We start from the raw sequence: 13,837 nt of genomic DNA on the forward strand, positions 1-13,837 counted from the left end.
AACGTTTCTGCAAGTGTTGATTTCTCGCAGCGCTCCTTAACTCCTTAACTTAAAATTGGAAGGGAGAATAAGGCCATAATGAAAACTCTTGTGTTATCAATAGTGAAAGCCCTTAAAGTACACCTGAACCCTCCTACTGTATATGCTCCAAACATGCCTTTAGGCCAGGTTTTCACAATTTGGAGGTAGAAAGGGTATCATCTCTCTCTAAGTAGTGTTTCTCAATGGGTGAGGTACTGCCCCCCAGGGGGCGTTAGAATCTCTGGGGTGTGTAAATTGTCTAATTATGTAGCTAGAAGTCTGATATGGCTGGCCAGTGGCCAGTCAGTCATTTTGATTAATTCCCAACTTTGGCCCTTCATAAAAACATTATTCATTTTCAGGACACCTGCAATTGTATTATCACGTTACAGTATGCATTACTTTTTTACTGTCCTATTTTTTAAGAAACTGAAGGTTAAAATCACCCAAACTCTTATGCATATGTAACGGAGGTGATTCAAACCTCCCCACCCGGCTTCGAACCCGGGTCTCTCGCGTGAAAGTCCAATATCTTAACCATTACTCCAAAGGGATATCCCTATGGAACGAGGGCAGATACTAGACTTTTGAGGCTTCAGGCTGGGGCTGCGACTCTCTCCGCCACACATATTTACTGTAGCAATTCACTGCTATAGCTAGACATTAGGGCAGCCCAGAATCATTAAGCGACACAAGAGCCCAGTCAACTTAAGTTCTCTCAGTTCTCAATGAACTGAAAGCATGTCTGGGATGAGCTTGCAAGTTAGTTAGATGAGCATGCTTAAACACACAGGAAAATGTACTCGCTCTCCCTCAAAACATGATCAAGAAGTTGTGTGATTTGAAGTACAGCTCTTGACCAGTGGTTAGAAGCATTCCTGGCTAGATCATCTCGATTGCACTGTAGATCATCACAATTCACAGTAACAGCAGTATTTTTTCAGGGTGCAGGTAGCCAACATTACATTCATTGTTTTATTTCTTTTTCAGTGGCCACAATAATAATTATAATGTAGTCTCCTTTAGTTGTAGGGGTATTTGTCCCTGTACATTTGCATGTGAGCTACAGGGAGAAGGTAGGGGTTAAGTGTTTTGCTCAGGTACACTTGTCTTGCACACACAGATTGGGCAGTTGATCCGGTGACCGATTCACAGACAGCCTCTCTACCCATTCAGCTATGGCCGCTGTACCAAGGTTGCTCATCCATGCAATCCATTATCCACACCTGACTGACAATGTCCTAGCAGGGCTGGGCAAACCACAGCAATATTTTCAATAGTTGTTGATAAATGCGATGGATTCATTCAGTATGTCTGTGTGTATACGGCAAATAGCAAGGTTAAGAAGAAGGCTGCACACTCGTAGCCACGAGGCAGAATGTAATAGAAACCTTTTCAACTTGACAACGTCTTCTTCAGGGAATGTACCGGTATACAGCAAATAGCAAAATTGCATAGTAGCCTTGGGTGATTGTAACAGTAAAATGTTAGTTAAGTATCCGGGTAGACTACTTGGGAGCTGATAGGTAGCCTACTAGGTGTGCCACTCCACCTCAGCATTCCATTTCCCAGGGGATCTAGCGCATTGTAACGAGTCCAAGTCCGACCTACTGTACTTACTTTCTTAGTCAGGAATTTCTTTATTGCTTCCAAGGAAGTATGTTAATAATCATATTCCAATAGTCCAGTTTAATATAAAAATATATATATTTGGCATTCAAATAAATGACATAAGCAACACAATAATAAATAACCCCACATTTTAATCGGGTGCGGGTGGGTGTAAGGGAGATGGTTATTGGATGGGAGGGGGCTGGCCCATAATATTGTTGAGAACGACTCCTATAGGTCCTATAGGAGGGGATGTCTATATTGATAATCACCTCGCCTCTTTTCAGAAACTGTAGCAGACATTTCAACTCCCAACTTTACATTTATTCTGTTTTTCTAGAATTGTGACACACACCGAGCAGTGTCTAATTTTACAACATTCCATAAAAAATCAAAATAGCCCATTGCATTGTCAAATTTAAGGAAGACTGACTAAAATAACTGGGTGCTGGACTTACAGATGAAGTTCGGAAAATCTGTATTCAAAATATTCCCAGCTTTAATACAATTCAAAGTTATGCATATATTGCACTTCTCTCCCAATTGCACATGATATTCAAATACTCGTCAGTCTTCAAGATCAAGGAACTCTGTCTCACAAATGTTTACAACCTCATAGTTTGACACCTTCCAAGACTTTTCACAAGAAGTTTCTCCTGCCCCCTCTAACCATGCATGCTATTTGGAGTGGTGAAGCCAAAGGTAGAGGTAAGTATAAGTATGCTATTTGGAGTGGTGAAGCTAGGTGGAGTGGAGGATAAGCATGCTATTTGAGGAGGTGAAGTCCAGGTGAAAATAGCCGATCTACTGTACAAGCTCACAATGCGTCGCGATGCAACGCATTGTGAGCTTGTAGATCTGCTATTTTCAAAAGATTTTTATACATTTGAAAACTTGAAAAGGTGGAGACACGTCGAGTGAAGGATAGAGACCTCTTTATTCACACCACAAGACAGAAAATTGCTTACTACAATTCTATAAATCTGAGACTGACATGTAGCTGAGGGAATTAGGAAATAGATCTGATTCACTATGTCAAACAGGGAGGGACTCAGATAACTCTCTTTAATTAGTCTGATTAACAAATAGAGGAGTATGGTTAAAAAGTCATTTCATTGTTTAGTGTTTTCCTGGGCATTTGTTGTCTGTGTTGGTTCTGTTGTATTTGCACACTGCTTTTATAAATGAATAAACAGAACACCTTATTTATGTCATTATAGTGGGCGCTGGCAGTAAATACTGTGGTGTGGCTAGTGTGATTACAGAGCAGTTGTTGACTAATTAAGAGGTAGCTAAATTAGCCAGCAGGGAGCATCAACTTTAATAATACCTGTTGGCAGGCTGCTAGCCTGATCAATGAATGCTCTAGTCCCTAAGACAAAGACCTTCACAACCCTCTGCAAATTGAGTAAACCTGTCATTCCGTAACCAGTCATGTACAATTAAAAATGAATAACAGAAAAAGACAAACATAGCACAACAATGACAATGTTTGTAACCACTCAAATCAGAAGGTGCACAGTAGAAACTACTGTAGATGGTTTTATACTTTATCACATACAGTGATCACAGTGATAAGTGATATACTGTACCAGTACTGATACAGCAATAGCTGACCAGTCAGTGCAAGCTAAAGTGGCACCGCACCTAGCTGACTCTGAGCAAAGCCTTTCTATAGAGTAGCTCTCATTCAGCTGCTGCTGGCACTATTGAACATTGTAGAGAGTGTAGAGTGACTTGGGCAGTATTAAGATTAAGGCACAAAACGACCATTTACACACACACACACACACACACACACGCACACACGCACGCACGCACACACACACACACGCGCACACGCGCGCGCGCGCACGCACGCACGCACTCACGCACGCACGCACCGTGACGCGCGCACGCACGCACGCAGGATAAGAGAGCCAGGCACAAAACAGCAAGTGACCTTCAACTGTTTGCAGAATGGTTGTGTACCAATTCCAAACAAGGGTAAGGCCTTAGGCCCATCGGCAGCACATTGTCACATGCTGGTGTGGTGAGGATCCAAGTGCAGGACAGTGAGGCAGGTAGTGATCAACAACACATGCTCACAACACCTCGCTACGCAAGGCGTTGTGAGCATGTAGATCTGCTATTTTCAAATGTTATACAAAATGGAACTCCTCAACTCTTATTGCATGTCAGGGTGGGAGGGTCCCCAGTTAAAATATGAGAATTTTGGGGGTCCTGGCCTGAAAAGGTTGAGAACCACTGTTCTAGTGGAATTACCAGTAAAACCGTTGACAAAAACAGGAGCTCTCAAACTAGAAACATGTAAGGTAACTCACATCAATGACCCATCAAGGACTTACTGGGGAACAAGTTTTCGTTGCTAAAACTGGGTGGAAACAATATTAGAAAAACAACATTCATTGCTAAACCAATCCAAAATCTTTAGGATGATCCTTCATATTGCACAAAGACTTGATTGTGTCTGTTCTCGCCACTGTTCTAGCAACTACAGTACCTTGCATTTAGAAGTCCACGTAGGCCTACGTATGAGTTGGAGATCTCCAATCGTCTGACCAGGCAAAACTATGCATCTATCTCCCCGAATTATTGTGAAATCCCAGCGGGAATGTTTGCCTGGGCAGTCCCTCATTGACAGTAATGTTAATCTATTTATAAAAAATAATTCGATAATCTCTGATTATCTTTGTGAATAAACAAGGGTTATGAGATGGACAAAGATTATGCATTGATTGTTGACCTCAGTAACCAACCTCAGGCAACAGCTGATTCCCCAGTGATCTATACAGCAAGCTTTTAGGTCCCTCTGAAATTCAAACATCTTCAAATGTTGGCAGAGTGTAAGGATGTTATACCATGGATAGCATCTGACGGCAGGCAGGTGTGATGAAGCTTTCCGCTGTAGAACTCCAGACCAATGATGGCGAACATGAGGATGGCGAAGAACAACAGCAGGCCAATCTGGAGCAGTGGGACCATTGCCTTCATAATGGACTTCAGCACTATCTGCAAGCCTGGAGTAGAGACAAAGCAAAGGACCTCAGAATTATGAACTGCAAACAAAGAACCGGCCTCTGATTAACAAATAGATTGAGATTGTGTCAACTGATTGTGCACTCTGAAACTAATTCTGTAAAATGTTTTACTCTAAATTGTATAACAGGATATGTACTATACAGTTGTTTTTGTTGATTATAGACCTACCGGTACTGTATATACTAGAGCAGTGGTTCTCAAAGTAATTGGGGTCTTTTCAAAGTGGGTGCCGGGGCACTCTGGGGTGCTATAGCAGTCCAGGGGCGCCGCAAGATAATTTGATAATATTTGGAATTTATTTGGACACTTAAAAAAAGGATTTCGCATCATTTTAAACTTGAAGTACAAAGTTGAAAATCTTGAAAATGTGTGAAAAGCTTTGGATATTTTTTTACCGATTTTATAAATCTTCTAAATCCTTCTTCTAAATCAGTCTCAACCCTTTTCATGTCAAGGACCCCCAAAATGACATGTATTTGGCCGCAGACCCCCATCTCAAAATATGTTATATGGACCCACCAGAAACAAAAAATATATTATATTTAAAAAATATATATTGAGCAATTTTTCTAGTTAAAGCATAAAACAATGGTTAAAGTGGTCTTGATGGGTTATGGGGGCTCTTGAAATTAAAAAAGTGTGAAAGGCACTGTAACAGACATTAGATAAAGCATAGCAGCAGAACTCACTGGGGATTCCAGAGACCAGTTTAAGAGGTCTGAGGACTCGCACTGCTCTCAGGGTCCGCAGGTCAACCGGGATGTTCATGTGAGCACCAGCAGTGGCCAGAATCCTGAAAGACAGCAGACAACACACACACACACACACACACACACACACACAACCACGGGCACACACACAGACACACGCAGACGCACACGCACACACACACACACACACACACACACACACACACACACACACACACACCAGGGGCGTCAATTGGGTATGGCCAATTGATGTCCATAATTACAACACCAGAGGCAGCGCCACAGATCACTTTCAACCCAGAGTCAAAACCAACAAAGGGTCAAACTCTTTTTTCTGCTATACCACCAAAATGTGGAAAGCCTTACCGAAGGCCATAAAGGAGTGTGGATCACTAGCATCCTTTAAAATTGCCCTGAAAAACCACTTACAGGCAGCAGCCGTTCGCAACTGGTAAAAAAAATTAACCTAGCCCAACCCTACCCTCCCTGCCCCTTCTTTACCGGTACTTACTGTTTGTTTAGACTTACTGTTTTCTTTTTTTTGTTCTCTCATTTTATTTTATTTACATATCTACTGCATAGTAGGCCTACTGTGTTCTATTCGTCTGTCATTCAATGTTATATGAGATACTTTAATGGTTTCCTGTGGAAATAAGCTTAGTCTTTTCATGGATCTCCTTTTAGTAGACCTTGTACCTGTGAACTGCACCGTCATGAAACTGTACCTTTTCCTATGCAAACTTCTAATAAAGTCTTCAATCAATCAATCAATCAATCAATCAATCAATCAATCAATCAATCAATCAATGGCAGGGGTATGCAGCTGCCATACCCTGGGTCCAAGGGGGAAAATAAAAGCTACTTTTAAATATAAATCCACAAATGTATCTTTGTCTATCTGTGCTGGTTGTTAAATTACAGTAAAATAACTACAAATGCAAAATTTAACAAAACTAGCCCTTACCCGTTCAAAGATATGAGCTCCGAAATGATGTGCAGTGTGTGGATTATGGGATGTGCACTGTGCACACAGTATATGAGGGATGGAAAGTAACTTTAACTGGTGCTTGCATGCTAATATGTAGGAGCATCAATGTAAGAAATACCCGTTCCATTTAACGGCTACAGAGATACTGTGTACCGATCTGCATGATTTTGGACAACATCTGTAACAGGGCCAGGACCCCCCCCCCCCCCCCCGCCCGCCCGCCTGCCCACCTGCACACACACACACTCCCCCCCCCCCCCCCCGTGTGTGTGTGTGTGTGTGTGTGTGTGTGTGTGTGTGTGTGTGTGTGTGTGTGGGTTTGTGTGTGATTGTGCATGGCCTGAACAACAGCGCCCCTCCCTTAACATGTGTGGTCACAAAAGGTACTGTAGGCTAAATAGATATAGATACACCATAAAAATGCTATTATACAGCATACGATTTGTGAAAGTCACAAACGGCCTTCACAGTTATGTCAGGTGTGTTCATATGCTGATAGTGATGCGATTTCAGATCAATTGCTCCAGCCACCGAGGAGAAACGCTGGGACAGACAGACACTCACTCACTCACTCACTCAGTCAGACATTCGCAAAATTATAGTATAGATGGTCACTTTAACAAGGTATTATAATTATATTCTCCCCATCTTGACAGAATGATATTCCCAGGTTCCGCAGGTCAGCTGCACAGGTGCAATGCATTATTGTTAATTGTGGCACGTTTACTAACATGCCAACAACTGTTCCAGGCTGCCATATCCATCCCAAGAAACGCTAGAAACAGGGGAAAAATAAAATGTACTTCTTAAAATAAATGTATCATGCCTGTTGCTAAGGTATGGCAACATGACTGGTGTCTTGCACGCACGCATGCAAGACACCAGTCATGTTGCCATACCTTAGCTTTTTCTGAACTGACGCCACTGACGCACACGCAAACGCACACGCACACGCACACGCACACGCACACACACACACACACACACACACACACACACACACACACACACACACACACACGTTTCCACTACTGTACAGTGGGGAGAGAGACTGTCAACATCTCTTTTTACAGCGTGGCTCCTATGGGCTGACATCATAGACTGAATTTAAAGGAGCCTCCCTTACTGAGCGAGAGCTTTGATTGGATTATGACAGTGTGATGTAATGATCAGCAGATCTGTGGATGAGGAATAGGAAAAGGATCTGAATGACAGCTGATTACAGCTGAGGCGGCCGAGACTCACGTGTCCTGCATAAACTAACACTATGCTTCATTTATCATTTTAATTGTCATAGTTTCTTTTGTATGGATACAGTTTGGGGAACGAGGTTAGGTTAGAGTTTCAAGAAAAGCATCCAAGGGAAGCAATTGAGAAAAACCTCAACAATTAGGTAGCTCATTAATGTAAAAGCCACATCTTCTATACAATGATGTAAAAACACAGCAGAGATACGATGCAAGAACCATACCAGACAAGGGCAACCCAGTAAAACTAACAGTCACACATGTTTGGAGCTAATTATTGGTTTTGTGTGTACACTAAACTAAATAGCTGAAAGATAAACTGATCATGTCTCCTCTGTAGCAACCGCCCATATTGCTGCCGGTCCCAAGCATGTGCACACATGGACATCAAAGGGGGCTTGAGCCCCTGCCCTTTTATCCATCTGTAAAAAGTGCCCTCTCCAGATCATGAATGCAGTTGTCACTATGGTGAAAGAAATGCAAATGCCATCTTTCCATGCCATACCTAAAGGCAGCATTCAAGAGAATTACCTTGTCCAAACTCTCCTGAACTTGAATGCAGCATCTCATGTTGAAAGAATTGCCCTTTCTGTGTAGAAATCAAGCATCAAAAATAGCCAACCTCCAAGGTCACAGCGCGTCACGTCGCGTCACGTCGCGTCACGTCACGTCACGTCACATCACGTCACGTCACGAGGTCGGCTATTTTTGATATTTTCACCAAAAGGCCCTTTTAGAAATTTCAGCCCCTCCCTCTCTAACATTCTCTGCACGTCCCTGGCTGGTCCGGAACGTGAGTGAGTGGGTGAGTGGGCAAGGGAGCAAGAGAGTGAGCAAACTTATGTAATTAGCATAACAGATTCTTAGGAGATAAAGAAAACAAATCCACATGCACCTAGCAGCCTTCTGTACTCACATCTGCCCACTCACTCACTGTATCTCTCCACCTACACACAGACATCGAAAAACAACATTCAACCAAGAAGGGAGGAATCAACACAGTCAAATCCTGAGTTTCATTTAACCACTTGAACACTGTATACTTTGTTGAAGTAGCATATAGACCCCTACACTACAGGTCTATTTTTTATTTTTTTTTAAGATTTATTTTTATTTTTATGCCTTTATTCGATAGGACCGTAGACTGACAGGAAATGGGGAGAGAGATGGGGAATGACATGTGGCAAAGGTCGTCCGGATCGGGAACCGAACCGGCGACGCCAGCAGGCATCATAGCCTAGTATATGGTACGCGCCTTGACCACCAGGCCAACGGGCGCCCCCACTACAGGTCTAAAATTAATCTCTCAAGAACAGACTCTATGCTACGCATAGAACGTATGCAACGTTCCTTTTCAAATGAAATGGAACAAAACAGAGAGGGCGCTGTTTTTCCCTTTTATTTGACAATGTTTAGCCAGATTGGGTCTATACTTGGCATAGTAAGGGGAACATAAGAAAATCTGCGAAGTAAATCGTTACCAAGAAATTTCTTCACCAATGTGTTTCTAAAGGTGTGTGATAATATGTACTAAAAGGTTGAAATTCAACTCCCGGGGGAAACCTCATAAAAAAACTGATTTGTGTTTGTGTCCCATTAACTTTACTATACAGGAAAAACTACAAAAAATAAATCTGCTTTAAGTAATATGTGAGGGGTCAAACTAGGGGTTTTTCATGATGCTGAATCCATTGCAAGCATTTGTTTTGCACGAAAAACATTCCATGGGCGACAAATGGCCCCCACAAAACAGTGAAAAGTGACGATTCATCACTAAACCATCGTTTTGTGGGTCCGATTTTAGCCCAAGGAATGTTTTTCGTGCAAAACAAATGCTTGCAATGGATTCAGCATCATGAAAAACCCCTAGTTTGACCCCTCACATGCTACTTAAAGCAGATTTATCTTTTGTATTTTTATCCTGTATAGTAAATTAACGGGACACAAACACAAATCAGTTTTTTTATGAGGTTTCCCCCGGGAGTTGAATTTCAACCTTTTAGTACATATTATTACATACCTTTAGAAACACATTGGTGAAGAAATTTCTTGGTAACGATTTACTTTGCAGATTGGTCAAATATCTTATAAAATCCCCTTACTAGCAGTGGTGGAAAGTAACTGTACTTAAGTACAATTTTGAGGTATTTGTACCAACTGTACCAACTTCCAATACTTTTACTTGTACTTCACTACATCTCGGATCCAAATATTGTACTTTTACTCCACTACATTTACTTGAAAACTTAAGTTATAGTTACTTTGTAGATTGATTATTGCTATAAAGCATACATTAACCACTTCAACCCAATATACATTCCGGCCATTTGAAAATAGACAATCTACAAGCTCACAATGTGTTGCGATGCAACGCATTGTGAGCTTGTAGATCTGCACTTTTTGCTGAATGTTTTCCTATTTCTGCTGAATGTATTATTTTGTCCAGAATATGGACACTAAGTAGTTAACACTCAGGATTTTGCTACGCTGCTTTTCAGTCTACACAAAAAAGGAAAAAAAGTCACATATGAATGGTCATTTTAGTGACATTAAAACTACAGGGTAATAAGCACACCTTCATTGGTAAGAAAAGGTGTTACAGTTTTCTCAATCGCTTGTATGCATTTCTTGAAGCTCGAACCTCAATTCTCTTAACAGTGCCTCAAAACCCCACACCATTTAGGGCAATTGGCCAATACACTTCTCATTGTGTTCATACAGAACACACGCAAAACACTAAACAGGGTTGAGAAAACCTCCAGATCCTGTCTGTCACCCTATTATCCTATATTATACTGTCACTCTTCTGACATCACAATGACATCACAATATAGCTGACCTATTCTGACATCACTCATCCCAGCTCAGCAGAAGGATAGAGCTGACCTGTTCTGACATCACAATGATGTTGCAAATTAATTCCGTCCTTGTCACTTTTATGCCCATATACTGTATGGAGATCCCTGAATATTAAGCCAATGTGCGTCACAGTGCGTGACACCTCATCCCAGCTCATCCATATTTGGGAAAATATGGCCACATTGTATCCACATTTTGTCCAACTTAAACGTAAGGTAGAATTCTCATTCCACTTTGATGTTCCAGTCAAAACAGATTGCTTTTTTTCTCAATAGTCTATTCACTGTACCTTTCCCATTCCCATAGAGACAGTTATTCATTGGTTAAATTATATACAATATACTATGTGCGGCTAACTTGACAGGTCACAGGTGATTGGCGTGAGTAACTTCCCTTCACACAGGTGAAGAGTGACAGTGAACAAATGCTGTTACAGTAATTCCATCCCATAGATACACATTCTGAACACAAAACCATCCCAGTGTTTGTATGTAAAAATGTAGTAAGAAGCCGGTCAGGTGTCAATCGATTCCGTGCAAGAGCTGTCCTAGCGCAGTGGTTCTCAACCTTTTCAGGCCCCTAAAATAATCTTGTTTGAACAGGGGACCAGTGGCGTCAGTTCAGAAAAAGGTAAGGTATGGCAACATGACTGGTGTCGCGCGCGTGCAAGACACCAGTCATGTTGCCATACCTTAGCAACATGAATGATACATTTATTTAAAGAAGTTCCATTTTTTTCCCCAAAAAAATTCTATGGTTTCTTGGGCTGGATATGGCAGTCTGGAACAGTTGTTCAAGTGCGGCTAAACTTGGCATAATATAGTAAACGTGCCACAATTAACAATGATGAATTGCACCTGTGCAGCTGACCTGCGGAACCTGCGGAACCTGGGAATATACTATTCTGTCAAGATGGGGAGAATACAAGTGTGGAGAATATAATTATAATACCTTGTTAAATTTTGCATTTGTAGTTATTTTAATGTAATTTAACAACATAACCAGCACAGACAGACAAAGAGACATTCATGGATTTATATTTTAAAGTAACTTGTATTCTCCCCCCTGGACCCAAGCTATGGCAGCTGCATACCCCTGCCATACCCAATTGACGCCCCTGCAGGGGACCCCCCACCCTGACAAGTGACAAGCACTTGGAATTTTAGGAGTTGAGGCATTACATTTTGTTTGACTCGGTTCCACAGATGTGCAGAGCGTTGCGAGGCGTTGTGAGCTTGTAGATCTGCTATTTTCACAATTCTTGCCTCTTTCTTCGATTATATGACAATTTGGCCAATGTTTACATCCAAGGAATCCAGGAAAAACTAATATATGGTATTGTTTTTGCCCCTCTTCAGCGCCACCATGAGGTTGCAGACCTGACGGTCGCTTATCTCCCGATTAGGGAGTCTTACTGGTATATATTGTTTTTGCTCTTTTTTATGAGGACAATGAGGAAGTGATAACAAAAGGGTTATGTTTGTTTATTAACAACACACCCATGCCCATGATGAAACAATATTTAATCGCCAAGTGTCCAATTTTCTATTGATTTTATCTTATTTCGGAGGGTAGGAGTAAAAGTAATATGAGTAGATGTAATCCGAGTATGTCCTGGATTTGTTTGCGATAGTATTTTCTTCTTGTTAATTCAAAGAAGTAGGCCTAATCAATTTAGTACTGTATGTCTAGAGCTTCACCATCAATGCAGCCCTTGACCTTTATTTCTCTGCCAACATGTTTTAATTGATAACTGGCTCAGTTTTAATAAGTTTAATTAATATGTCCACTGAGTTACAGTATGTGGTAATGACCACATAAATGAACCAAAGTCTAACCCCACCCATCAACTTTGGATAGAGCTTGGAAGTGTGTGTGGGGGAGAGTACTGTACATGGCAGGAACACAACGTGTTGGCACACACACCAAAACAATTGAAAGAGTTTAGAGTGAGAGATAGGCAAGTTTGACTGAAAGAGTGAGTGAGTGAGTGAGTGAGTGAGTGAGTGAGTGAGTGAGTGAGAGCGATACAAGAGGGTGAGTGAGTGAGTGAGAAACTGAGTGAGTGAGAAACTGAGTGAGTGAGAAACTGAGTGAGCGGCAGTGGCTCAGGAGGTAGAGCGTTCCCAGTTCGATCACAAGTATCCTTGAGCAAGATATTGAACCCCTAATCGCTCCTGATGAGCAGATTGGTGCCTTGCATGGTTTCCTCTGCCGTCTGTGTATAAACGTATGGGTGAATGTATGCACATTGCAAAAAGCGCCTTAAATAATGGCGCTATATATATTGCACCATTTACGCCATTTAAATGCACACTTTACCGTGTTTGTGTGTGCACATGCACATGTGACTGTCTGTGTGAGTGTTGGACATTGAGAAATACAAAGTTAAGAGACACACACAGGTGTGACAGAGATGCTGTATTGCTTTCAGCACAGCTTTTTGTAAGGCAGGAAGTATGACAGAGGGAGAAGAGTGGGAGTCTGCAACGATGGCCATCAAACACTTATACAGCATACCAGCAAACTGCAAAACTTTGACAAGCTCAGAGAGAATTACAACACAGGTACAGTATGTCTCCCTTGTGGTAGTCTAGAAACTACTTGTACACGCACGCACGCACGCACGCACGCACGCACGCACGCACGTGCAAGATCAGGCGGATCTCTTCCTGTCTTTAAGGGTACTGTATCACTGTTGTAGACTACATTATTATAACAAAATGAATTCATACATGCCCAGAATGCAATCTCGCCCACACACCTACACCTACATCAAGAACACAATGGGAAAATTAACACACTCCCAGCACAGTATTGTATGATGTTCTGAGCACAGTAGAGGAATTAACATGTTTGTGACTACACATTGGCAGCTTGCAAAACAAAGTGGGATACTACATTGATTGAGCATATGAAACACATAGGCCCAGCCCTAAATGTATATTAAAGGACTCCTATCTTGTCTTATCCCTTATGCCTATAATCTTATTAGGCATTTTTGGTATTTTGAAAAACATTTTAAAATAGAGAAAGTAGCCGATCTACAAGCTCTACAATGTGTAGATGATGTATATCGTCTATTTTCACAAATTTAAAATGTTTTTCAAAATACCAAAAATGCCTTATGTTATACGGTTTTTAATTATATAGTATTTCTGAATGAATTAAACCAGTAACACTCCCTATTCGGGAGATAAGCGACCGTTAGGTCGCATGTAAAAATTGGCCTGATGGTGGTGCTAAATGGGACAGATCCATGTTGATGACATGACTCTAGACATATTGTGTACCGCTTTGTGTGATTTTAGGGCACAATCTGTAGGAGCAGTGTCCAAAAATCTGTTTGAAAAGATCGG

The 13,837-nt window shown here is 41.5% G+C and overlaps 1 protein-coding gene across 1 annotated transcript in view; it reads right to left on the bottom strand.

Annotated features, from left to right (window-relative positions):
• LOC308285858 (voltage-dependent R-type calcium channel subunit alpha-1E-like) overlaps positions 1 to 13,837 on the bottom strand; it is a gene marked incomplete at its 3' end in the record, with an annotated part of 73,555 nt that overhangs the window by 38,572 nt on the left and 21,146 nt on the right. Inside the window, exons 5-6 of the mRNA XM_080726744.1 lie at positions 5,364 to 5,467; positions 4,494 to 4,652 (exon numbers count right to left, since the gene is read on the bottom strand). Coding sequence (XP_080582870.1) covers positions 4,494 to 4,652; positions 5,364 to 5,467 — 263 coding nt within the window. The remainder of the gene's footprint in view (positions 1 to 4,493; positions 4,653 to 5,363; positions 5,468 to 13,837) is intronic.

This window comes from Nannobrachium achirus (assembly GCF_963921795.1).
Source record: "Nannobrachium achirus genome assembly, chromosome: 5".
Classification (NCBI taxonomy): Eukaryota; Metazoa; Chordata; class Actinopteri; order Myctophiformes; family Myctophidae; genus Nannobrachium; species Nannobrachium achirus.